This window comes from Esox lucius, chromosome 19 (assembly GCF_011004845.1).
Source record: "Esox lucius isolate fEsoLuc1 chromosome 19, fEsoLuc1.pri, whole genome shotgun sequence".
NCBI classification, from domain to species: Eukaryota; Metazoa; Chordata; class Actinopteri; order Esociformes; family Esocidae; genus Esox; species Esox lucius.
This window is the reverse complement of record NC_047587.1, coordinates 42,226,443-42,253,825: the sequence shown is the minus strand read 5'-3', so window position 1 is coordinate 42,253,825 and position 27,383 is coordinate 42,226,443. Positions and strand designations below refer to the sequence as shown.

At 42.3% G+C, this 27,383-nt stretch overlaps 1 protein-coding gene across 2 annotated transcripts in view; it reads right to left on the bottom strand.

Annotated features, from left to right (window-relative positions):
* Positions 1–4,607: 4,607 nt before the first annotated feature.
* LOC105026601 (catalase-like) overlaps positions 4,608–27,383 on the bottom strand; it is a 28,564-nt gene continuing 5,788 nt past the window's right edge. The window contains exons 4-11 of one of the 2 annotated variants that reach the window (XM_010898156.4): positions 22,768–22,898; positions 22,501–22,605; positions 19,119–19,244; positions 18,240–18,431; positions 16,795–17,217; positions 9,146–9,253; positions 5,301–5,378; positions 4,608–4,966 (exon numbers count right to left, since the gene is read on the bottom strand). In XM_010898156.4, the coding sequence (XP_010896458.2) occupies positions 4,904–4,966; positions 5,301–5,378; positions 9,146–9,253; positions 16,795–17,217; positions 18,240–18,431; positions 19,119–19,244; positions 22,501–22,605; positions 22,768–22,898 (1,226 nt within the window). In that variant the 3' untranslated portion in view covers positions 4,608–4,903. The remainder of the gene's footprint in view (positions 4,967–5,300; positions 5,379–9,145; positions 9,254–16,794; positions 17,218–18,239; positions 18,432–19,118; positions 19,245–22,500; positions 22,606–22,767; positions 22,899–27,383) is intronic. The other variant, XM_020040351.2, reaches the window with a different exon arrangement.

Below are 27,383 nucleotides of genomic sequence, written 5' to 3'. Positions count from 1 at the left end.
AGTCAAAAGGTTCCCATTCTCTTTCTAATCTCCATTTTTGGACCCGCATGAAAAAGCAATAAAACAATATATCCCTTTTCTTTCTAAAACACTTTAGCTTGCCGTCTCTGTCCTCTGTACCATAGAGGCTTTTAACACTTTCCCAGCTGTTTGTCTCTATGTTTACTGTGACACATCAGATACGCCACCTCAGGAGGGGAAAACGGGGAACTATCCAAGCTGTGTACAGTAAGGATGGGACACTGTTGACCTCAACTGAGGAGGTAATAGGGCGATGGAAGGAACACTTTGAGGAACTCCTAAATCCCACTAACACACCCTCTATAGTGGAGGCAGAGCTGGAGGCTGATGGGGAAGCATCGTCAATCTCCATGGCAGAAGTCACTGAGGTAGTCAAACAACTCCACAGTGGCAAAGCTCCGGGGATTAACGAGATCCGTCCAGAAATGTTGAAAGCTTTGAGTGTAGAGAGGATGTCTTGGGTGACACGCCTCTTCAACATTGCGTGGGAGTCGGGTAAAGTGCCTAAGGAGTGGCGGACCGGGGTGGTGGTTCCCCTGTTCAAAAAGGGGGACCATAGGGTGTGTGCCAATTACAGGGGTATCACACTTCTCAGCCTCCCTGGGAATGACTACTCAAAGGTACTGGAAAGGAGGGTTCGGCAGATAGTCGAACCTCAGATTGAAGAGGAACAATGCGGATTCCGTCCTGGTCGCGGAACAACCAACGAGCTCTTTACTCTTGCAAGGATCCTGGAGGGGGCCTGGGAATATGCCCATCCAGTCTACATGTGTTTTGTGGATCTGGAGAAGGCGTATGACCGGGTCCCCCGAGAGATACTGTGGGAGGTGCTGCGGGAGTATGGGGTGGGGAGGTCCCTTCTGAGGTACAATCCCTGTACGTTCAAAGTGAGAGCTGTGTTCGGGTTCTCGGTAGTCATGAAGTCAGATTCATTCCAGATAGGGGTTGGCCTCTGCCAGGGCTACGCTTTGTCACCAATCCTGTTTGTAACTCTTATGGACAGGATACCGAGGCGTATTCGGGTTGGGGAGGGGTTGCAGTTCGGTGGGCTGGGGATCTCATCGCTGCTTTTAGCGGATGATGTGGTCCTGATGGCATCATTGGTCTGTGACCTTCAGCACTCACTGGACCGGTTTGCAGCCGAGTGCGAAGCGGTTGGGATGAGGATTAGCACCTCTAAATCTGAGGCCATGGTTCTCTGCAGGAAACCGATGGAGAGCCAACTCCGGGTAGGGAATGAGGCGTTACCCCAAGTAAAGGAGTTCAAGTATCTCGGGGTCTTGTTCGCCAGTAAGGGGACAATGGAGCGGGAGATTGACCAGAGAATCGGAGCAGCGTTGCATTTGCTTTACCGCACCGTTGTGATGAAAAGAGAGCTGAGCCGGAAGGCAAAGCTCTCGATATACCGGCCAATTTTCCTTCCTACCCTCACCTATGGTCATGAAGGCTGGGTCATGACCGAAAGAACAAGATCGCGAGTACCAGCGGCTGAAATGGGTTCTCTCAGGAGAGTGGCTGGCTTCTCCCTTAGGGATAGGTTGAGAAGCTCAGCCATCCGTGAGGAACTCGGAGTAGAGCCGCTACTCCTTTGCATCGAAAGGAGCCAGTTGAGGTGGTTCGGGCATCTGGTAAGGATGCCCCCAGGACGTCTCCCTAGGGAGGTGTTCCAGGCACGTCCAGTTGGGAGAAAACCTCGGGGTAGGCCCAGGACTAGGTGGAGAGATTATATTTCGACACTGGCCTCGGAACGCCTCGGGATCCCCCAGTCAGAGCTAGCAAATGTGGCTCGGGAAAGGGAAGTTTGGGGTCCCCTGCTGGAGCTGCTGCCCCCGCGACCCGATACCTAATAAGCGGATGAACATGAGAGATGAGAGACATCAGATCCTCTTTGGATAACATAGCTCCTAGATCAATCTGATCCTGGATAAGAACAATGGCCAATGTTTCTTTTTTATTATGGCAAAAAGGTTTATAGAATCTTATTCTCCTATGAAAAAGGTTCAGAAAACTAGACAAGTTCAGATAGCCTTGCTTTAAACCAGACACACTAGAACCCACACAGAGCATTAATTTATTTTTTAATTTATTAGCGTACATATACAAAAGATCAAAAAATTGAACAATTCTTTAGTTAAAAGCATAATTTCATGTTTAACACTTTTCAGAAGCGATTTTAGTGGTAATGCTACATAAACATTAAAAGGGATAAGTTGCAACAAAGTAAGGAGGCTCTTTAGAAGAGAAAAGTTTCAACTGATTCATTATTAATCATCTTCTGAATTTAACAAATGCTTTGAAAAAATGTCCCAATGCACAACCCCGTTTTCAAATATGTGACTGAATAAAATTAAAATAAAAACAGAATGCAATGATGTTGCATTAATTCTGATGTTGTACAAAGACAACATATCAAATTATGAAACTTTTTGGAAACTTTTTATTCTTCAAAAAGTGTATTCTTTTTGAAAAAAACATGCCCATTTTGAATATGATGCCTGCAACACGTTTCAAAAAAAGTTGGGACAGTGGCATTACCATTGTGTAGCATCACCTCTTACAATACTCTAAGCTTTTAGGAACTGAGGAGAAAAATTGCTGTAGCTTTGGAAGTGAAATGTAATCCCATAAACCCTTTTTGTGTTAGTAAACAATGACATTTTGTGGGTGGAGCCGAACTGGTGGCAGAGAGCGACAGTAACCTCTTTACAAAATATAGAAATGTGGATCATCCGGACACCTTCTCCAGTTATTTAGTAAAGTAAATGTCATATCACATATAATATAACTGTATATCCCATTCATTCATTAAAGGCTTGCATAAATACTGAGTGAGCTAAACTGTCTAAGTATTCAGCTGATTCAGCTTACACGCTAGCTGATGTTGCTAACATTGGTCAATGGTGTTTACCATTGTGAAATGGTCTACTGAGAAAGCCAGCTTTGTGGTTATTGCAGATATAATAATAACAACAAAATAGTAACTACATCATTGATTTTGCCTGTATGTGATAAACAGTAGACAAAATCTTGCCTGATATGAAATGAGCACTGCAGAAACGAGCATTCCGGATGATTTCATCAGTCCAGTCTGTTTGTTTAATGGCTTGCAACCATAAACGTGTGCATTTAGCTTCAAAGGGTGGCTTCGACAATGGTATTTTATGAATGAAGGCAATTTGTTTTTGCATTCCTATTCTAACATCCAACTGCACAAAAATATTGTTTTCCATTAGACCGAGGATCTTGCCAGTTTCCCTACACTTGTTCCCGCAGTTTTCTGACACCACCAAGCTTCAGTGACGTAACCGTGACGTCCACTCCAAATTGGTCTATTCTTGCTTCATACAGGATTTCAGCGGCGCACAAGTTCAGAGTCTCCTTTGTCGTATTTCTCATTTCATAATGTGCCAAATGTTTTCAATGGGTGACAGGTCTGGTCTGCAGGCAAGACAGTTTGGCACCCAGACTCTTACTACGGGCCATGCTGTTTTAACACATGCAAAATGTGGTTTGGCATTTTCGTCCTCAAATTAAAAGGCCTTCCCTGAAGAAGACATGGACAGGATGGCAGAATAGGCTGCTCCAAAATGTGTATATATTGTTCAGCATTAATGGAGACTACACAGATGTTCAAGTCACCCATGCCCTGTGCACTAATGCACCCCCATACCATCACAGATGCTGGCTTTTGAACTGTCAGGTGGATAAGAAGCCAGATGGGTCCCTCATTTTTAGCCCGGAAGATGCGGCGTAATTGATTTTTTGATTCATTTTGATTCGTCAGACCACACAACAGTTTTTCTCAGTCCATCTTAAAAGGGCTCGGGCCCAGAGAAGACGGCAGCGTGTCTGGAACTTATTTATGGTTCCTTCATTGCATGGTAAAGTTTGAACTTGCATTTGTGGATGCAGCGACATACTGTGCTCACAGACAATTGTTTTCAGAAGTGTTCCTGAGCCCATGCAGTGATTTCCACTACAGAACCATCCCTGTTATTAATGCAGTGCCTGAGGGCCCAAGAATCACAGCCATCCAATTTTGGTTTTCAGCCTTGTCCCTTGCATACAGACATTTCTCTGGATTTTTTTAAATCGTAGTATGTACCATAGATGAGATACCCAAAGTCTTGCAATTTTACATTGAGAAATATTCTTAAATTGTTGCACTATTCTTAAATTGTGAACCCCTCCCCATCATAATTTCTGAAAGACTCTTTTTATACCCAATCACGTTATAGACCTGTTACCTACTAACCTAATTAGTTGTGAGATGTTCCAACAGGTACTTTTTTGTATTACACAACCTTTTCAATCTTTTGTTACCTCTGTCAAAGCTTTTTTGAAGTGTTGCTGGCATCAAATTCAAAGTGGGCATATATTTTTCAAGAAACAATAACATTTCTGTTTCAACATTTGGTGTTGTCTTTGTACTATTTACTATTGAATATATGGTTTAAATGATTTGCAGATCAACGCATTCTGTTTTTCTTTACATATTTCACAGTGTCACAACTTTTTAAGAAGCCGGGTTGTAGTTAAAGCCTGAAAACAGGCTTTTCACATTATGTTTTGTACATTATTTTAAATGTAGTTTAGGCATATGCTTTATTTTCTTCCATAAGGCTGAGATCCAACTACATTCATTTCTGTGTGAATTTTGGCAAAGTGGACAGGCAACCAGATGTAAGAACTGAAATTAGGCATATTTAGCATTCGGTGCAGTAAGCAGTCTGAGAAATTATGGAAAAACATATCATGATTATTTGCTCATTAACTATATATACACACATTTTGGGACGGTTAGTATTCTGATCTTGTAACCCTGATTACAGCGGGTGGCAAATGCAACCAGAGGAACTTTCTTCAGGAGGGAGTGAAGGCATCACATCTTGGAGGAGGCAGAAATGGCAGAAGCATCTCCAGGGGTGTACACTCTCACAGCGTCCTGAAAGAGTGGTGGAGGGTAGGAGACAAAGAAGGACATTTGTGAGATGACTTCCAAAAAAATAAATAATAATAATAACCCTGACCGTAGTGTGTCTGCACTACATGTGAAATTTAGATTTTCATGAAGGAATTATAATATCCTCATAAATGCTCATTTAAATGATTTGACTATACTTTGATCTACTTATATTCTCCCCAAATTTGTAATTATTTCCATATGCACATGCAACAAGCAAACTAGAACATCCAATAGGTTTCGCAATTTTATCTCAACTTCGAAAAGTGAATCACTTCATTTACATAAGCTTCTGGCCGTTAAAAAAAGGGCTTACCTTCTTGGGCTCAGAGCTATCGAGTAGTGCCAGGACTCGGTTCCCATAGTCTGGATGCACAGCCATCAAGTTCTGAACCTAGACAACCAGGGTGGGAGATTAGAGAATGAAGAGCAGAACTGTGTACAGTGGCTCTCAAATGTACAGTGGCTCTCAAATGAATTCACCCTTTCAAACCTACCCACAATGTTACAACATCAAAATTAATTTAAATCAGGAGTATTTTCCACTGAACCACACAAAAGCTTTTAAAAGTCAAAGTGAAAAATTAAATCTGGAAACTGTTCTAAATCAATTATGAATACAAAACCAAAAACAATTGATTCAACCCTTCTAGTTAATATTGGGTATATGCTCCTTTGGCAAAGATTACAGCCATGAGTCTATTTGGAAGTCTCTACCAGCTTTGCACATCTGGGCATTGCAATTTTAGAAATTCTGTGCAAAACTGCTCAACTGCTAGCGCCAAACATAACACTTAGCATTAAGGACAAAAACTACACTGCTCAAGAAATTAGGGGAACACTTAAATCACAAATTGGGTCTCGATGAAGGAAATATATTAAAGATCAAACTCTTTACTGTACATTGTGTAATTCGTTGAGAACAAAATGACATAACGGTCAATGGAAACAAATCACAGACTGATTGAGGGCTGTATTTAAACTCACACTAAAAATTTAAGTAAACAATTGAAATCAGAGGCTGTTCCAACTTGTGTCATCACGGCAACTCAATGTGACCCAGTAGTATGTATGGCCCCCACGTGCCTATATGCACTACCGACAACATCTGGGCATGTTCCTGATGAGACAGCGGATGGTGTCCTGCAGGATCTCCTCCCTGACCTGGATCAGGGGATCAGTGAGCTCCTGTAACTGTCTGTGGTGCTACTTGGTGGCGTCAGAAGCACCAATACATAACCTCCCAGAGATCCTCAATTGGATTCAGGTCTGGGGAACATAAGGGCTAGTCAATAGCAATGCATTCGTCATCCAGGAACTGCCTACACACTCTGACCACTTGAGGCCCGGGCTTTGTCCTGCACAAAGAGGAACCCAGGGCCCATTGCATCAGCGTAAGGTCAGATGAGTACTACATCCCGGTACCTAACAGCAGTCAGGGTACTGTTGGCTAGCACGTTGTCTGTGCGACCCTCCAATATTTTATTGGGGGGGGGGGGGGGGGGGGGGGGGGGGGGGTTCTTGCTGTTGCCTCTCTAAGTGCACCTGTTGTCACTTTAATTTGCACCAAAACAGGTGACAGTGATTCACAATCACTTGTGCTTCCTAAATGGATAGCTTGAGATCCCTTAAGTTTAACTGACTTGGTGTTACCGTGATGATTAAGTGTTCCCTTCATTTTTTAGAGCAGTGTATATTGTTTTTACCAGACCCCAGAATCTTTTTCCACTTGGTCTCAGACTCCCCGACATGCTTTCATGGCAAACACTCCAATAAAGGCCACTTTTGTGATTCAACATGAACAGCGTCTACTAGTTCAGCCGTTGAAGACAAAATGAGGATGTTCTAGATAGATTCACAGATTCTCAACATTTCCTTATACTGTGATTCAACTCTTTGCAATTTTACGTTGAGAAATGTTATTCTAATATTCACTATTAGCCTTTACAGTCTTTCACAGAGTGGTGAACCCTACCTCATTTTAACTTAACTTCAGAAAAACTCATCCTCTCTGGGATGCATTACAAAATTTTTCCAGTCTTTTGTTGCCCCTGTCCCAGCTTTTTGAAAAGTGTCACTGGCATCAAATTCAAAGTGGGCATATATTTTTCAAGAAACAATAACATTTCTTAGTTTCAACATTTGATATGTTTTCTTTGTACTCTTTATTATACTATATAGGGTTTAAATTATTTGCACATCAGTGCATTCTGTTTTTTGTAACATTTTACACTGCATCAACACTTTTTTGGAAACATGGTTGTAGTTTTTATTGCAAAACAGGTTGTAGACTCCTGCAGTATTTTTAACTTGACTGGCTCTACGCCTACCATTTGATAAACTATTTAAAACTAGAACCACCCGGCTTTTCAGACCCCCAGAGCCAACAGCGTTTGGCATCATTAGCATACGAATCATCCCTATTAGCATACACATTCTCCTCCGCAAAATCATCAGACAGCCACAGCATCAGTTCCTCTACTGTGTCGTTATCAAACAATATAGCAAATACAGTAAACTATAAACAAAGAATGAATTACAGAATTTTGTATAAAACGTCTAATAAATTTGAAGAACAAGAATGTGGCTGTATTGAAGGTCTGATTAGAATACGATTTAAAAAAAAAATACACACACACACACACACACACACACACACACACACACACACACACACACACACACACACACACACACACACACACACACACACACACACACACACACACACACACACACGATTGATCAAAAGTAGCCCACACCACTTATCTTAACCACAGAGTAATCCTTTCGAATTGTGCTTTAATTCAAATGTTATTTTGATGATGTAGAAGGTAAAATAAGTAACATTAAATCAACCAATTACCAAAGATCAGAGGATGAACGCATCAGCAGCCGTATATAGGAATATACCACAGAAACTTGAAACACATGATGAAATGCAAAGGATGAATAACACAAATAGCCATATTCGTGTCCATTAATCCTATGCATGAAAACAATTACAAAAAATATTTATAGTTGCCAACATAACGAAATACAATGTTTCAGCGAAAATTCATAGAGGATAGGATTTTGGATATTTTGTTGCCCCTCTAATGATTTTTTTGTGGAATTGTTGACGATACCTTTTGTACTTATGTTTCAATAATTTATTTGTTGAAAGGTCAAGAATATTATTAGTATTTTCGTTTCGAGAATAATTATTCAGGGTAATACATTTGAAGAATTACATAAAAAATTTAATCTTCAGCAAAATAAGCAGCACAAATCCATAGACAATTCATAAGATGCTTGATATTTTGTTTCTCTCCTAAAGAAAAACAGTAAGATAACATGTAATACATTTGTTGATTTGCTGATGATATCGTTTGCATTATGTAACGTGTGATACATTTGTGTGATACAGTAACGTGTGATACATTTGTTCAATTATATCACAATTGTACCTATATTGTTTGCAATATGTTTCAATAATTCCCTAATGGATTTGTGGAATGGTCAAGGAAATCATTTGTAAGTTAATTAATATTCAACTAAAAGCTTGGATGTTTTAACTGAGAATATCGCCCATTCATCCATTGATGCCATTAGCGGCTGCATGGGTACCAATGTCAAGTGATGTGTGCTTTTGGCAGATTAAGTCAGAAAACCGGGTAAAACAGGTAAAAAGCAGCACATACAAAAAGCAGGCCAGACATTCAGATGTATCTTTGTTGTTCGCTCTCTTGCTCCTCATCCAGTGTCAGAAGCATTGGCCTTAAGACAATTTCTATAACAGACAGTATATTGTGTCTACGGCTGTATAAAAACTGCTTATATTAACTTGGCCAATAAAGGTTAATAAATCACAATAACGCTGACCAATCTCAATAGTCACAGCAGTGAAATAAATACATTATATATCACATAGCAAAAATGACCTTCCAGTTACTGAGGAAAAAAATATGACAGCTATAAACAGTGGGGAGAACAAGTATTTGATACACTGCCGATTTTGCGTGATTTCCCACTTACAAAGCATGTAGAAGTCTGTAATTTTTATCATAGGTACTCTAGGTACTCTTCAACCGTGAGTGACTGAACCTAAAACAAAAATCTAGAAAACCAAAAAACATTAAGATTGAACATCTGATGATGTTGTTAAGGAAGACAACTAACCCAGCGTTTCTGGATGAATACTTGGGCTCCCTTCAGGGCACCAGCCATGTTCTGACAGAGCCTCTGGCGTTCATCCTCATTTAGTACCTCTGTATAAAAGGTACGCACCTGCAACACACAATGTATAAAATCTAACTCAACAACCAACAGTGGAGCCTTTTCTCAGTAGGTAAATTATTTAAATAACCCACCCATTACAACATTTACACCTGTAATTGGTGAAAAAAATAATATACACATTTTACTTGTGAATAATGCTGTACATTCTCATGTGTGGTAAATGCATTGACATTTCAAACAATCTTTACAGTTACCTAGTAATCAGATTCAGCTCTATTCACTGATGCCCAGTATTTGAAATGCATATCAGTTGCTTGCTTAGGTGAAGGGTTGAACATAGTGTTCAGTAGAGTTGGGCTAGTAAACGAAAGGTTGCTGGTTCTAATATCTGAATCAACATGAAGAAAAACCCTGATGTTCTGTCCTTTGTAATTAAGTTATTCCCAGCACCACAACAAAGTTAAACCTAACTGCTCCCATATTATTGCTGTAAATAAGAATTTGTTCCTAGTATATTTAAATTAATGGGAAAAAAGGTTTTGAACCGCTCTTAGTCTGACCCGTCGCCTAAGACCTGTTTGCCTTGGGAGACCCTACCAGGGGCATATAGCCCCAGACAACATAGCTCCTAGGGTCACTCGGGTACTCAAACCCCTCCACCACGTTAAGGTGGCAGTTCAAAACCCCTTAATGAAGAATTCAATTTTGAGTACCGTGACGTCGCCCGGTATGGCGCAGCCGGGGCCCCACCCCGGAGCCAGGCCCGGGGTTGGGGCTCGAATGCGAGCGCCTGGTGGCCGGGCCTTCCCCCATGGGGCCCGGCCGGGCTCAGCCCGAACGGGTGACGTGGGGCCGCCCTCCCGTGGGCTCACCACCCACAGGAGGGACCATAAGGGGCCGGTGCAAAGAGGATCGGGCGGCAGTCAAAGGCAGGGGCCTAGACAACCCGATCTCTGGACACGGAAACTGGCTCTAGGGACGTGGAATGTCACCTCGCTGGCGGGGAAGGAGCCTGAGTTAGTGCGTGAGGTTGAGAGGTTCCGATTAGAGGTAGTCGGGATCACCTCTACGCACGGCTTGGGCTCTGGAACCACACTCCTTGAGAGAGGATGGACTCTTCACCACTCTGGAGTTGCCCATGGTGAGAGGCGGCGGGCTGGTGTGGGTTTGCTCATAGCTCCCCAGCTCTGCCGCCATGTGTTGGAGTTTACCCCGGTGAACGAGAGGGTCGTTTCCCTGCGCCTACGGGTCGGGGATAGGTCTCTCACTGTTGTTTGTGCCTACGGGCCTAACGGCAGTGCAGAGTACCCGACCTTCTTGGAGTCTCTGGGAGGGGTGCTGGAAAGTGCTCCGACTGGGGACTCTATTGTTCTACTGGGGGACTTCAACGCCCACGTGGGCAACGACAGTGACACCTGGAGGGGCGTGATTGGGAGGAACGGCCCCCCTGATCTGAACCCGAGTGGTGTTCAGTTATTGGACTTCTGTGCTAGTCACAGTTTGTCCATAACGAACACCATGTTCAAACATAAGGGTGTCCATCAGTGCACGTGGCACCAGGACACCCTAGGCCGCAGGTCGATGATCGACTTCGTTGTCGTCTCATCTGACCTGCGGCCGTATGTCTTGGACACTCGGGTGAAGAGAGGGGCGGAGCTGTCAACTGATCACCACCTGGTGGTGAGTTGGATCCGATGGCGGGGGAGGAAGCTGGACAGACTCGGCAGGCCCAAGCGTACTGTAAGGGTCTGCTGGGAACGTCTGGCCGAGTCTCCTGTCAGAGAGATCTTTAACTCCCACCTCCGGCAGAGCTTCGACTGGATCCCGAGGGAGGTTGGAGATATTGAGTCCGAGTGGACCATGTTCTCCACCGCCATTGTCGAAGCGGCCGCTCGGAGCTGTGGCCGTAAGGTCTCCGGTGCCTGTCGAGGCGGCAATCCCCGAACCCGGTGGTGGACACCGGAAGTAAGGGATGCCGTCAAGCTGAAGAAGGAGTCCTATCAGGCCTGGTTGGCTTGTGGGACTCCTGAGGCAGCTGACGGGTACCGACAGGCCAAGCGGGCTGCAGCCCGGGTGGTTGTGGAGGCAAAAACTCGGGCCTGGGAGGAGTTCGGTGAGGCCATGGAGAAGGACTTTCGGCTGGCCTCGAAGAGATTCTGGCAAACCATCCGGCGCCTCAGGAGAGGGAAACAGTGCCCTACCAACGCTGTTTACAGTAGAGGTGGGCAGCTGTTGACCTCAACTGAGGATGTCGTCGGGCGGTGGAAGGAGTACTTCGAGGATCTCCTCAATCCCGCTGACATGTCTTCCATTGAGGAAGCAGAGGATGAGGGCTCAGAGGTGAACTCGTCCATCACCCGGGCTGAAGTCACAGAGGTGGTCAAGAAACTCCTCGGTGGCAAGGCACCGGGGGTGGATGAGATCCGCCCTGAGTACCTCAAGTCTCTGGATGTTGTGGGGCTGTCTTGGTTGACACGCCTGTGCAACATCGCGTGGCGGTCGGGGACAGTGCCTCTGGGATGGCAGACCGGGGTGGTGGTCCCTCTTTTTAAGAAGGGGGACCGGAGGGTGTGTTCCAACTACAGGGGGATCACACTTCTCAGCCTGCCCGGGAAAGTCTATGCCAGGGTTCTGGAGAGGAGAATACGGCCGATAGTAGAACCTCGGATTCAGGAGGAACAGTGTGGTTTTCGTCCGGGCCGTGGAACACTGGACCAGCTCTATACCCTCTACGGGGTGTTGGAGGGTTCATGGGAGTTTGCCCAACCAATCCACATGTGTTTTGTGGATTTGGAGAAGGCATTCGACTGTGTCCCTCGCGGCATCTTGTGGAGGGTGCTTGGGGAATATGGGGTCCTGGGTCCTTTGCTAAGGGCTGTCAGGTCCCTATACAACCGAAGCAGGAGCTTGGTCCGCATTGCCGGCAGTAAGTCAGACTTGTTCCCAGTGCATGTTGGACTCCGGCAGGGCTGCCCTTTGTCACCGGTTCTGTTTGTAATTTTTATGGACAGAATTTCTAGGCGCAGCCAGGGGCCGGAGGGTGTCAGGTTTGGGGACCACACGATTTCGTCTCTGCTCTTTGCAGATGATGTTGTCGTGTTGGCCCCTTCTAACCAGGACCTTCAGCATGCACTGGGACGGTTTGCAGCCGAGTGTGAAGCGGTGGGGATGAAAATCAGTACCTCCAAATCCGAGGCCATGGTCCTCAGTCGGAAAAGGGTGGCTTGCCCACTTCAGGTTGGTGGAGAGTGCCTGCCTCAAGTGGAGGAGTTTAAGTATCTAGGGGTCTTGTTCACGAGTGAGGGAAGGATGGAACGGGAGATTGACAGACGGATCGGTGCAGCTTCTGCAGTAATGCAGTCGATGTATCGGTCTGTCGTGGTGAAGAAAGAGCTGAGCCGCAAGGCGAAGCTCTCGATTTACCAGTCAATCTACGTTCCTACTCTCACCTATGGTCATGAGCTTTGGGTCATGACCGAAAGGACAAGATCCCGGATACAGGCGGCCGAAATGAGCTTTCTCCGCAGGGTGGCTGGGCGATCCCTTAGAGATAGGGTGAGAAGCTCGGTCACCCGGGAGGAGCTCAGAGTAGAGCCACTGCTCCTCCACATCGAGAGGGGTCAGCTGAGGTGGCTTGGGCATCTTTTTCGGATGCCTCCGGAACGCCTTCCTGGGAAGGTGTTCCGGTCCCGTCCCACCGGGAGGAGACCCCGGGGAAGACCTAGGACACGCTGGAGGGACTATGTCTCCCGGCTGGCCTGGGAACGCCTCGGTGTCCCCCCGGAAGAGCTAGAGGAAGTGTCTGGGGAGAGGGAAGTCTGGGCATCCCTGCTTAGACTGCTGCCCCCGCGACCCGGCCCCGGATAAGCGGGAGAAGATGGATGGATGGATGGGAAAAAAGGTAAGTTTCAATTCTGTTTGGACCAGAAAAACAGTAAATCGGCATCAAACAAGCTGCAACATTGTTTACAATTAGGAGTTCGTAGTGTTTTGATTTCCTCTAACTGATAGAAAGCATGCGGTTTGCCCGCACACTTTTATCAAAACAGAAAGCTAATTGTAATACTTGGAAGCTATGCCTGTGTGGAATTGCCTTTGTGGAATTGGAAGTATACTGTGGAACTATACTGAGAAGGTAGCTTCTACCATGAAATTCAAAATAGCTTGTTCAAGATTGTCTTCAGATCTTGTGTTTTTATGCCACAAATGCATCTAACTTAGAAATTACTACATTAAGTAGTTGTGCTTTGGTGAAATGCCCCCTTAAATGAACATTCAATTGTTACATACTGATAATTCAATTGGAAATTGTCGCATACGGAGCGGTGCGTAAGACCCAGCAGCAGCCCCGCCTGGCACATGAGTAATGAGCAATCAGGCGCAAACCATGGCACCTGTAGGGATAATCCTCTCTACCTGTCCCTTATAGGAACAGGTGCTAGTTCCTGGTGAAAGGGTGGGAGTGTTTTCTTAGTACACACCCTAACATTTGCTGGGAGTCAGATTTTGCAGCTGAAGATTGGAGCAATTTACAGCATATCTACAACAACACATTCGGTTTGAAGATGTAATGTTCTTTGAGTAGAATCTTGTAGTTCCTCTGTCATTGTTGAAATGTTCTGATTAAGTAAGAAACATTTTCATAACATTACCGGTGTGTATTTTTGTTAAGTGTTGTGCTACGCTTGCTAGCTATTAACAATAGACGCTATATTGATTCAAATTACTGACATCTATTTTGGAATTTATTTTGGCAAGTTACAGCTGTGCTCATAAGTTTGCATACCCTGGCAGAAATTGTGACATTTTGGCATTGACTTTGAACATATGACTGATCATGCAAAAAATAAAAAGTATTTTATTTAAGTATAGTGATCACATGAAGCCATTTATTATCAAATTTGTTTGGCTCCTTATTAAATCATAATGATAACAGAAATGTGGCTTTTTCAATTGCAATTAGTGTCTATGTATAAATAATCAGTTTGTTAGCTCTCACGTGGATGCACTGAGCAGGCTAGATACTGAGCCATGGGGAGCAGAAAAGAACAGTCAAATGACCTGCGTAACAAGGTAATGGAATTTTATAAAGATGGAAAAGGATATAAAAAGATATCCAAAGCCTTGCAAATGCCAGTCAGTACTGTTTAATCACTTATTAAGAAGTGGAAAAGTCAGGGATCTCGATACCAAGCCAGAGTCAGGTACACAAAGAAAGATTTCAGCCAAAACCGACAGAAAAATTGTTCGGGATACAAAGAAAAACCAACAGGTAACCTCAAGAGAAATACACTGCTCTGGAAAAAGACAGTGTGGTTGTTTCAAAGAACACAATTCAATGATACTTTAACAAAAATGAGCTCCATGGTCAAGATGTCCGACAACCCCTTGACACACCTCACAGCTTCTGGCACACTAATTTGGAGGGACAAGACCAAAATAGAGCTTTATGGTCAAACAATAAGCGCTATGTTTGGAGAGGGGTCAACAAGGCCTATAGTGAACAGAATAAAATATCCACTGTGAAGCATTATGGTGGCTCACTGATGTTTTGGGGGGTTGTGAGCTCTAAAGGCACAGGGAATCTTGTGAAAATTAAAGGCAAGATGAATGCAGCATGTTATCAGAAAATACTGGCAGACAATTTGCATTCTTCTGCATGAAAGCTGCGCATGGGACGCTCTTGGACTTTCCAGCATGACAATGACCCTAAGCACAAGGCCAAGTTGACCCTCCACTGGTTACAGCAGAAAAAGGTGAAGGTTCTGGAGTGGCCATCACAGACTCCTGACCTTAATATCATCGAGCCACTCTGGGGAGATATCAAATGTGCAGTTCATGCAATATTACCAAAGACTTTGCCTGACCTGGAGGCATTTTGCCAAGACAAATGGGCAGCTATACCACATGCAAGAATTCAGGGGCCTCATATACAACTATTACAAAAGACTGCACACTGTCATTGATGCTAAAGGGGGCATCAATGAACTAAGGGTATGCAGACAATTGTCCAGGGGTCAGTAATTTTTTTTCTTTGTTGCCATGTTTTGTTTTATGAATGTGCCATTTGGTTATGACCTTGAATGTGAGTCCCATAAAAAATAAAAGACATGTTTTGCCTGCTCCCTCATGTTTTCTTTACAAATAGTACATATATTACCAATTCTCCAAGGGTATGCAAACTTGAGCAAAACTGTACTTAAAATAACTACATCTTATGCATGGTTGTATACAGTCAATAATGGGTTTTTTCAATTTTTTTTGCATATTAGAAATTCAACCATAAAGCTGTTGGTATGCTGAAACATATTACATTGGTAATGCTTATCAATAAGGATGACAATTGGTTGTGAGCCTGCTGTGTAGAGCCAGAGAAGTGCTTTATACAATTCTCCATTCATTTCCCAAATGAATTATTCTCCACTTAAAAATCTCTGATGTTTATAAAAAAGAAACCTTTTCAAAACAAAGACTTTGTTAGCCAACGTAAGAGATTTTAACAATGCTAGACGTATGTGGCAGCTGGTATTATTGGCAAAGAGAAAAGGTGAAAGTGAGCTATCTGACAAAAAGGTGCGTTTTACCTGCTTTCACAAATGGCCACGTCCGATACAAACATTTGACATTTTCAGTTTTCCTATCCACAACAACCCTGTCAGGCATGGCTGCAGTCCATTCGTAATCCTCAGTATAGTGTCCATACGACACCTGACCGTTAACCAGTTAATATTGACAGTGCAGCGTTCAAATTAGTCACCACAGGAATTTGTTTTTTGCCCTTCATCAATATTATGTTTGCTACTCTAATGGCAATGTTTATCCTGTACTACTAACTGACTTTTTTGCTTTGTGCAATTCCCTTCATCATAAGCTAGGTTGCCCTAATCATAAGCTAGAGGTTACACTAAATTCCTTTTACATTACTGATAGTTTATTTTTTACATTAGGTTTAATAACACAAAAGTTAGCAATACATTTAAACCACAGTGCCATCTTGTTTACATCCGCAATCTGCAATTATGTCCACCTCAGTTAAATCATGGCTCCGACCAGGTACCGGTATACTGCGTGCATGAATCTAATGTAATTTTATATATTTCCTGAGTGCATTCCTAAAAGCATTGTTAAATGATACTACTTAAATAATGTAGCTAAATAACAGTGTTGAGCATTTCATTTAAACCACTGATGTCATGTGAGGTGCAAGTGGTGTTTTTTGGAATGGATTCATGATTGACTTTGAAGTTGAATGGGGTTTCTACGAGGAAGGCAGTGGTAGAATTCACTCGTGTTACATCCAAATATGCATGCAACTTACCTAAGACATTCTGGGGTAATGACAAATGGCCAGAGAAGTTATACAAAGGGCCGAAGTTAATTTTTGTCGGAGCACATACTGCTGCAGTGGGTTAAAATCCAACCCACTGCATTTGCAGCATTCCTGACAGAAACAATTATGTCCAATAAAGCTTGAAAAACTATTTCTTCCCATGAAGCCTAAATGACACTCAATCAATGCACATCTCTGAACAGATAGTTGCAGAATTTTCCTTACAAGTTTGCATATTCATTTTAAATAGGTACATTACCTGTGTGACGTTATCATCGTCAGCACTGTTATAGCGGCAAACATCTGGGGACACTTTGAACCTAGTCTCCACATGTTGGGGCTGGGTCTCAGGTGCGCTGAAGCTGTTGGGGAAGTAGTTGGGAGCACCACCTTGGTTGTCAAACATGCACATGGGCCCATCGCGTTGGTAATTGGCCACACGGGTCCTAAAGGGGCAGTTAACGGGCAGCTGCAGGTAGTTGGCACCCAGTCGGTGGCGGTGCGTGTCTGGGTAGGAGAACAGACGCCCCTGCAGCATCTTGTCAGGGCTGGGCTCGATGCCAGGGGGCATGTTGCTTGGGTCAAATGCCAGCTGCTCAATCTCAGCAAAATAGTTGGTGGGGTTTCTGTTGAGCACCAACTTCCCCACAGGAATAAGGGGGTACTCTTTGTGAGACCACACCTGAGGAAAAAGGTTTTGTCAACAGAACTGCTACCACACAGGTAATCATGCTATTACCTATTTTCACCAAACAATTTATCTTGACCAGCTTTTGAGAATCACTTGCCAACTGTACCAGTATTCACAGATGTTATGATGACACCTTAACTAATCTCAGAACGCTGTTGGATATTACTCTGGTGTAAGCTCCCCTCTGGAGGAAAAGTCAGAGTACTGCACATTTTCTGGCTACTAAGATGTTTCTTTAAGGTTTAAATGCCCTATTTCTGTAACATCTTGCTTAAAACCAAGTGATAAGGTTAGGAGAGACAACTACTATAAGCTGACTGGTTATTACATACCAAATAGATTTTAATAAAATATTTTCAATTAAATTCCACAGACTTGATAAATGCACAGTGCTGTAGACCCGCATATTTTCCCCGTCTGATGAAATCTGAATATTGTTAAATAGTCAGTGTAACTGTGCATATCTCACTCTGTATAACTAACCCCATGAAACTGATTGAGCTCAATGGTTAGGCAAATATTCTACCCCATCAGAAATTACCTTTATAATCTAGTGTCACAGCAAAGTTCCTTATTGGACATATTGGACTAAACCAAGCACTTACTGCCTGGAAGGGGTTTTTAATACGACCTTATCCACCCAGAAAAAGAAGACCGATAAATGCCTACAAAACTAAGTTTCATACACTTCCCATACACTACCGCTCAATATGTTGGTCAAGAGGAGTCTATTCGTTTACTTGACATTTATGTAGGTTTCCAAATACAATCAGAGGAATAGACTCATAATGATCAAGCACTTGCCCCCTGGCAGGAGTATTTAACTATTACTCTGCGAGATTCTGAAACCTGCATGTTTTCTGTTCTACTTAATCATAAATTGCACCCACCTAGTGTCCCAGATTTAATCCATCCAATTGGAGGGCAAGAATATGTTCTTTTTTAAAAGCTGAATAACTGGATTTAAGGTCCAGAGTCTAATATTCAGAACATGGGCTTATTTTCGATCTTACCTTGGTCAGATCAAAAGGGTTCCACTTAAACTTCTTGGCTTGCTCAAATGTCATGACCTGGATGTAGAAGGACCAGGAAGGGAAGTTGTCATTGGCAATGGCGGTGTACAGATCACGAATGGCGTAGTCTGGGTCTGTTGAAGACAGGCGTTCAGCATCCTCAGGTTTCAGGTTCTTGATACCTTGGTCAGTCTGAAAAGGGAGCAGAAAAAAACTTGGACTCGGACAGCAGGGTCGAGCTGAAGCAAGTGCAGCGTCAAATTGCTCTTCTCCCACTAAAGCAATTTGATAGAACTTTGTTAAATAATTATCTACATAATTTTATTTATTTTTTTTAAGTCACAGCAAAAACACAATTGTGGAACCCCCAGTTTGATTGATATATATGATATACATTTTATTTTGGCTTGTGTAATAAGGTCACGAGCCATTTTTGGAGGAAGTTATAGAAAAGGTGAATTTTAAAACGTGCGACTGGCTTTCATCATTTAAAATGTAAACGGGATGCTTCACAAACGATTTGGATTACCTACATTTCTGTATTTGCTGAACATTTGTTTTACATGTACATAATGATTATTTCATAAGTTCAAACCACTTTAGTGTGGGGTGAGCAATGTAACCATCTGACACTGCACTCACGAGAGCTCAACCCTGCGATAAATCTTAGATATTCTGAATAACAAATCTTAAATATTCCTACTTATTCACCTCTACTGGTAAAATATCAGTTATCAGTCAAATTCCTGGATGTTTCTGGAGGATTTTCACCAACAGGAACAGTATGTTTGGTTATTTTTACATCAATTCTCAATTTCAGTGTAGTACATCAGTCCTGTAGTATCCAGTAATCAAGATTATTTTTGGTTGTTCTCTGACCTTGTAGTGAAACTTGCAGTAGACAGGTTGACCCTGGGCATTAACCAGTTTGAAGGTATGGGAGCCGTAGCCATTCATGTGACGGAAGCCATCAGGAATACCACGGTCACTGAACAGGAAAGACACCTTCACAGAGATGAAAACAAAGAACATTAGAAAAAAGGCCAGGTCTGGGTCTAGCACAGACAACTTAAATAACTGTTACTAAATAATACTTACATGTTATAGTGTAAATGGACAGCAAAAAAGAAAAGCACAGTATTGCCATTTATATTATTTCAGAATGTGTGGGAGTTGAATGGCCAGCTCGAGGAAGAAAGTGCAACAGCTACCTCTAGAGGCGGTAGAGCTAGCCCAGGGAATTAATCCCAAAGAATCACAGCCGGATCAGTCTACACTCACCTGCTTCATCTTCCCCATTAGGTTGTACAGGACTAGCCAATTAAGAAAAGCAAATCCATAACCACGCATACATACTGCTTCTAAAACAGACTAGCTAATGAGGAAAGAATATTATGAAATGTATATTGTGAATTCATGTCACGTTCCTCAACAGGATACGTTATAAAAACATAGATCAAATGTAAATAATAATGCCAAAATTAGACATGTAAAAACATTGCTATGATAATGGGAAATTGAATGTGAGGCAGATTTTTAGAGACCAAATGGGAATTTGTTGCAGAACGTACAGTGACCCAGGAGATAAACATTTTAGAGAAACAAAGATAATTCCGATGCACATCCAAGTACCATCACACCTCAGGTTAGTGCAACAGGCACTTTTCAATACAATCATATCTCACCCAGAACAAGCAGACCAATAAATGCCCACAAAACTAACAGTTTCATACACTTTCCATACCTTATTGCACATAGATCAAGAGGAGTCTATTTGTTTATTTGACATTTATGTAGGTTTCTTAATACATTCTGAGGAAGACTTATACAGACATAACATTACCATTCCAATACTTGTATGAAATCGGAACAGCATTGCACACAGTACATCTGCAGACAAAATGTAACGCATTTTGATGCCTGACTTATTCTATTAAATCACAATAATGCCATTTGTAACTAGACTACATGAGGCAGATGCTGGGGATGGAATATCCCATGGGATTGTTGAACGCACTCAGTTGAAGAAAAGCATACTTTCCTAATGCTAAAAACACTTGTTTTAATTGCCTTTTCTTTTGATTAGCCAAGCAAGCAACACGGGAGCAAGCAAATCAAAAAGAAATTGCATGCACCCAGCATGTTTCACTATAGCACCTATACCTCTGACAATCTCAGGAAGATAGTTCTTGCCTTTTTGGGTATGTCATGAATGTAAATGTATGTTTCCCAAAGGCTTAAAGGGATGATTGACCATACAGATGCATCTCAAAATTAGAATATCATGGAAAAGTTCATTTTTCACCGTAATTCAAATCAAAAAGTGATACCTTCATACATTCTAGACTCATTACACAAAGTGAAACATTTCAAGTCTTTTTTGTTTCAATCTTGACGATTATGGCTTACAGCTCACGGAAAAGGTGCACAAACAACAGGGATGACCAAAGCCTTGAGAGGATTGTCAAGCAAAGACGATTCAAGAACTTGGGGGAGCTTCACAAGGAGTGGACTGGAGGCTGGAGTCAGTGCATCGAATCAGCACGCGCAGAGATGTCCAGGAAATGAGATACAAGTGTCGCATTCCTAGTGTCAAGCCACTCCTGAACCAGAGACAACGTCAGATGTGTCTTAGCTGGGCAAAGGAGAAAAAACTTGAGTGTTGCTCAGTGGTCCCAAGTCCTCTCTTCAGATGAAAGTAAGTTTTGCATTTCATTTGGAAATCCATAGGAAGAGTGGAGAGGCAAAGAATCCAAGTTGCTTGAAGTCCAGTGTGAAGATTCCAGTCAGTGATGATTTGGGGTGCCATGTCATTTGCTGGTGTTGTTCCACTGTGTCCAGAGTCAATGCAGCCATCTACCAGTAGATTGTAGAGCACTTCATGCTTCCATCTGCTGATAAGCTTTATGGAGATTCTGATTTCCTTTTCCAGCAGGACTTGGCACCTGCCCACAGTGCCAAAACAACTGGTAACTGGTGTGCAGCCCATTATATCATTGTGCATAATTGGCCAGCCAACTCGCCTGACCTGAACCCTGTGAAGAATGTATGGGTATTGCCAAGAGGAAAATGCGATACACCAGACCAACAACACAGACGGGCTGAAGGCCGCTATCAAAGCAACCTGGGCTTCCATAACACCTCAGAAGTGCCATAGGCTGATTACCCCAAAGATGACCTCACCAGGTCCAGGCAAGCAGACTCTGCAGTGAAAACTGACCAAAAGCAACTGCATGTCTGCAAAAACTGTCATCAACTTTTACAGGTACACCCTTGAGAGCATCCTCTCAAGATGCATTACTGCCCGGTACAGCAACTGATCCGCTGCTGATCACAAGGTCCTTCAGAGGCTGGTGAAGTCTGCAGAGCGCATGATCGGCTGCCATCTCCCCACTGTACAAGGCATCAACAACACACAATGCCTAAGGAAAGCATGGAACATCAAAGACTACAGCCACCCAGGCTATGGTCTGTTCACACTGCTGCCGTCTAGTAGACGTTACCAGCTACTTGTTGACTGTACACTTAATATTCATGTTATTAATATACTGGCAAAATAACATAACTATAGGGAACTATAGTTTTAGAAACAGTAATGTTTTTGCGTATAAGCAGACTAAATCTCCACTTTTTAGCCAATGGTGAAGAATGAAAAACACTAAAAGTCTTAAAGACATTAACGCCCCCAGCTCTTAAGTAAATATTTATATTTACTGTATCTTATCAGGAATTAAACATATTTGTTTTACAGTCTTTAAATAAATAGATTGTCATATATAAAAATCAGGTCTCCCTATCAAACTTCCTGTTTATATACAGTAAGGTCTGCGGTCCTATGAACCACCAGTCACCAAACAACAAAGACTGCGTTTTGCAATTGTAATGGAAATAACACTCATTTGTTGAGAACATGCCACTTCGCAAAATCAGCATAGTTCTTTCTTGCACACTTCCACATGCCATGGATCACAGTAGTAAATTATGTTAGCAGCTTTGGTTGACGATGCACTAGCAATCAGCAAAAAGACAGCTATCGGAATACAGTAATTAAAGTTTGTAGTGGATTAAAGTCTTCTGTAGTGGATTAAAGTCTTCTCTCACATTACTTGAGTAAAAGTTCACATGGTGTAACTAGTTGGTTGTAGTACATTACTACGCCACACTGGCAAATAGTCATTAACAACTGAGCTGTTGTGATTATTTATAAATTAGTCAAATGTGATATTGTTGTGACCTGCCTTTAACAGAGGAGCAGCCATACCTGATGCATACACTCAGGGCGCAGGCTCCAGAAGTCCCACACCATGTCAGGATCCTTCAGGTGAGTCTGGGGGTTGCGCTTCTGAGAGTGAATGAAGGATGGGAACTGTGCAAAAACAGGGATATCAGAGAGATGTGGTACACAGTACATGGGGGTATGACCATCACATGCACACACAAAACACCTTGAAGCTTGGACTTGATCACATTACATGCTGAATCATGGCCGGATGACACAATCTTGACTTACACACGTGTTCAAACTCACCAGCATGGCGTCCCTGATAAAGAATATGGGTGTGTTGTTGCCAGTAAGGTCCCAGTTGCCCTCTTCAGTGTAGAACTTGACTGCAAAGCCACGTGGGTCTCTCACAGTGTCAGCTGAGCCTGATTCCCCAGCTACAGGAGACAGGGACAAAAACTAAGAAACTTGCACAATCAATGAGAAATTGTTAACAGATAGCAGAACTCATATTTATAGAACAGTAAAAGTTTTGTTACCGGGTATTTATTCAATGAAATGTGTATAATAAACAGTTCTTTTGGACAATGTTATTCCTCAAAGTGTCATAAAGACCTACATTTGAAATAGGATTTCAGGAAACTTTAGTTGGGTTTCATGTGGTCAAATGCATTTTTAGGAATCTACTGTTATTATCACAGATTTGGTTTGCAAGTGTTCGTCTATTCTTTGGACTCATTGTTACTTATATTCCCGTGACACAGCAGTTCTACTACTCTGAGGTTTGTATCAGGGTCAGTGACCGTTTTGCGCCAAGGTTACAACACTATACGCAACATAACATACAGTAGATGCACACAATCATGAAGATACCACCATCATCTCATTGGGTGTGAAAGAAACCAATGTTTGGTTTGCTCTGACAGGGGACAACTGTCTGGCCAACCGTTACAGCAGGGCTGAGAATCTCAAGGTACCTCACAATACGATACATACTTGCTGAATTTTCACAATATTTTCCGCAATTCAAAATTGCAGATCTATATGCATCGCAAAAACAATATCGCATTCAAATGGACCGATGGGAAAGTGGATGTCCTTGGTATACGTATTCCCCAAAATATTGAAAATCACGTTTCTAGTAATTTTGACAGGAAAATTACGAGGTCGATAGCATATTAAAACCTTGGAAAGGAATGCATTTAAGGCAAGGTTACACTAGTCAACTCATTCATATTAACGCAGTTCACACATTTATTCATGACACTCGCTATGCCGGGAGAGTCCAAGTCCTGTGAAAAAAGGATATTTGATTTTAACTGGAATAGTAAGCCAGATAAAATTAAACCAAAAGAATTATATAATGAATATGAAATGGGGGGGGTTAAAATAATAAATATCAGAGCATTGAATCAGTCACTTAAAGCTTCAAACTAGTTCTCAAGTAGACTAACAAGTTAGGCCCATCCCATGTTTAAAGATGGGCTCTTTGCCATGGTGCAGATTAAAGTGCTGATAGACAGTGGTACATTATTTGAAAAATCTACTTTTATGATGGAATCTATACAAAGCTGGTTACAATTCCAATTCCATCCCACTTGAACAAATCTTACACCAAATTATATGGCTAATCTCAAATATATTAATTGAAAATAAACCAATTTTCATTTGCATTTATTTTACAAGAAGGGTATTTTCTATCTTAAAAACATCACAAACAAAGACAGGAAACTTATCACTCATGAGCAACTCAAACAAGCATATGGTGAAACATGCTCAATTCAGAGGTATAAACAACTAATTGCAGCCATACCAGACAAATGGAGAAAGAAAATTAAAACTATAGAAAGCTATGAATCTTCTGGTCACCCATGCATATCATGCATGGTTAAAACAGACTAACATAAGCCGTAAAATGCATCTCTTCCTTCGTGCTACAAAATGTCTGACTGCAGCACCATACAGTATTCAAAACATTTGGAATAATCTTTTTGATATTCCAATCCTATGGCACAAAGTTTATGGACTAGCATATGAAACAACTACTGATTCATCTCTGAGAGCCTTTCATTTTAAATTGTACAGAATTCTGGCCACCAAAAAAAAAAATGCTTAGATTATGAAGAACTGAGCGCTCGCCCACTGTACAGACTATGTCAGGATGAAACAGAAACAATAGATCATCTGTTTTGGTACTGTCCTATAGCAGCAAAATTCAAAGTTCAAGATTGGTTATTGAGTCAGAGTCACCTTGGAAGTTAGTTTACAGAGGGTTATATTGGGCGACCTAAGAGCCATTGCTCAATCAATTGAAAACATGAATAAAAATTATGGATTCTTCCCATTGAGTCCGCTGGTAATCTTGGGAAGATTAATCTTTTCATTATACAAGTGTGTCTGAAAAGGCAACGTCCGGTGGCGGTTTTGGCCCGTGCTCCGAGGGGACTTTGGACGCTGAGGTTTTTTATTGTAACACAAAACTGCTGTGTGCTACGGGCTACTCATGTAAAATATACTACATCCTCCTCGATGTGACCTGAAGTGTTGCCCGTGAAGAGAGCTGGTTAGCCTATGACCGGTAAGATCCCAAATGTGATATCAGGAGATCCTAAGACAAGCACAGTCGTGCATCTGGTATCAATCCACAATATACATACCCCAGGAACATGTGTACGTAACCCAGAAACAGAATTGGTGCTGAACAAACAGCAAAATGACGAGACCAAGAACATGTGGTGCTTTCCAGGTCCGGGGAGGTTGTTGAGCGTCACTCAGACAAATGCACTGGATTCCCAACTACACACATTTTTCCCAACCCGATTGTTTTTTTTCATGGAGCATGGCCCCTCACATCTCCGGGATATAAAATCAAGGGACAACGCATCACTTACATAGTATTGTGTTTGTCAGTATTTTGTGTGAGTTTGTGTGATGGTGGGAAATTACGCATTTGAAAAATAATTTAAAGAAGGGGAAAGGAGGGGGTGCATAAATTATGCTAACAATGGCAGTATTCACCATTGACTTGGTTGACATTAATGATTGATCAGCACAAATGTATTTTTTTTTTTTTTTAGCAATTTGCTGTTTTATTTTAGACCAACTTAAATAAAAACAGTGAGGGGAAAAAAGTATTTGGTACCCTGCTGATTTTGTACGTTTGCTCACTGACAAAGAAATTATCAATCTATAATTTTAATGGTAGGTTTATTTGAACAGTGAGAAACAGAATAACAAAAAATACATCCAGAAAAACTCGTCAAAAATGTTATAAATTGATTAGCATTTTAACGAGTGAAGTAAGTATATTTCATCCCCTCTCAATCAGAAAGATTACTCAGGTGTCTTTTATACAGGTAACAAGCTGAGATTAGGAGCACACCAAAGAGCTGTCCAAGGATGTCAGGGACAAGATTGTAAACCGACACAAGGCTGGAATGGGCTACAAGACCATCGCCAAGCAGCTTGATAAGAAGGTGAAAATAGTTGGTAAGCTTATTCGCAAATGGAGGAAACACAAAAACTGTCAATCTCCCTCTGTCTGGGGCTCCATGCAAGATCTCACCTCGTGAAGTTGGAACGTGAGGAATCGGCCCAAAACTACACAGGAGGATCATGTCAATGATCAAGGCAGCTGGGACCATAGTGCCCAAGAAATCAATGGGTAGCACACCACACCGTGAAGGACTGAAATCCTGCAGCGCCCACAAGGTCCCCCTGCTCAAGAAAGCACATGTACAGGCCCGCCTGAACATCTGAGAACTGGGTGAAATTGTTGTGGTCAGATGAGACCAAAACTGAGCTCTTTGGCTTCAACTCAACTCGCCGTGTTTGGAGGAGGAACACTGCCTTTGTCAGTGGGCAAACGTATACCACCCTCATGGAGTCTGTGTCAGACAGTTTGGTCAGCAACATGCACACCAGTAGCCTGCTAGAGGTGATTTTGTAGGGCTCTGGCAGTGCCCCTCCTGGTCCCCCCCATACAAAGGTGCAGATACCAGTCCTGCTGCTGGGTTGATGCCGTTCCACTACCCCGTCCAGCTCTCCTCATGTAACGGCCCGTCTCCGCCTATCTCCTCCTCCTCAATCGAGACTGTACTGGGAGACACAGCAAATCATCTTGCAACAGCACGTATGAATGTGCCATCCTGGAGGAGCAGGATTACCTGAACAACCTGAATGGGCTGCAGGTACCGCCCCATGCTACCAGTAGTGACAAGGACACTAGAAAAATCCAAAACTAGATCAGAATCAGTCAGGAAGGATAAGGAGAGAGAGATAATTGTCTGTGGTCACCACCTGCAAAACCATTCATTTGCACCAAAACAAGCTGCATAACTGGACAGATCGATATCCCTGAAGTTTAATTGACTAGTTGTTATGACGTGATGATTACGTGATCCCTTAATTCTTTTGAACAGCTTATAAGACAATATTATGCAAAAAACATTGAATTCTGTAATAAATCAATGTCAATAATGTGCTTAAAACTTCTATTACAAGAATTTTAAAACGACAAATTGATATGACTAGATTAAGGGGAAATCCACTTAGAACAACACATTTCTTTGATATACACGTAAAATGCAAACATCACAAAAAGATATAGTTGTGCGTTTTTGGGAATTTCATCTCACCTCATTTTGATTAACGAATTTGTAAAGTGGTACAATGCTTACCATGACAGTACTAGCTGTTTTAATAAACACCCCTAAGTACTACCACTTCCTTCACATGTGCGTTTGGATAAGTTGAGGAGACAAACAACAGCCAGTTTAGTTTCTTAGTTTCATAACTTCAACAAAAAATTTTTTTATTAAGAAATTGCTTAAGACTCATGCTTCCAACAAAACCGACACTCTCTACACAGGCTGTGGCTGGATAAGTACTATTTTATCTTCATGGAAAACAATAAAACAAAG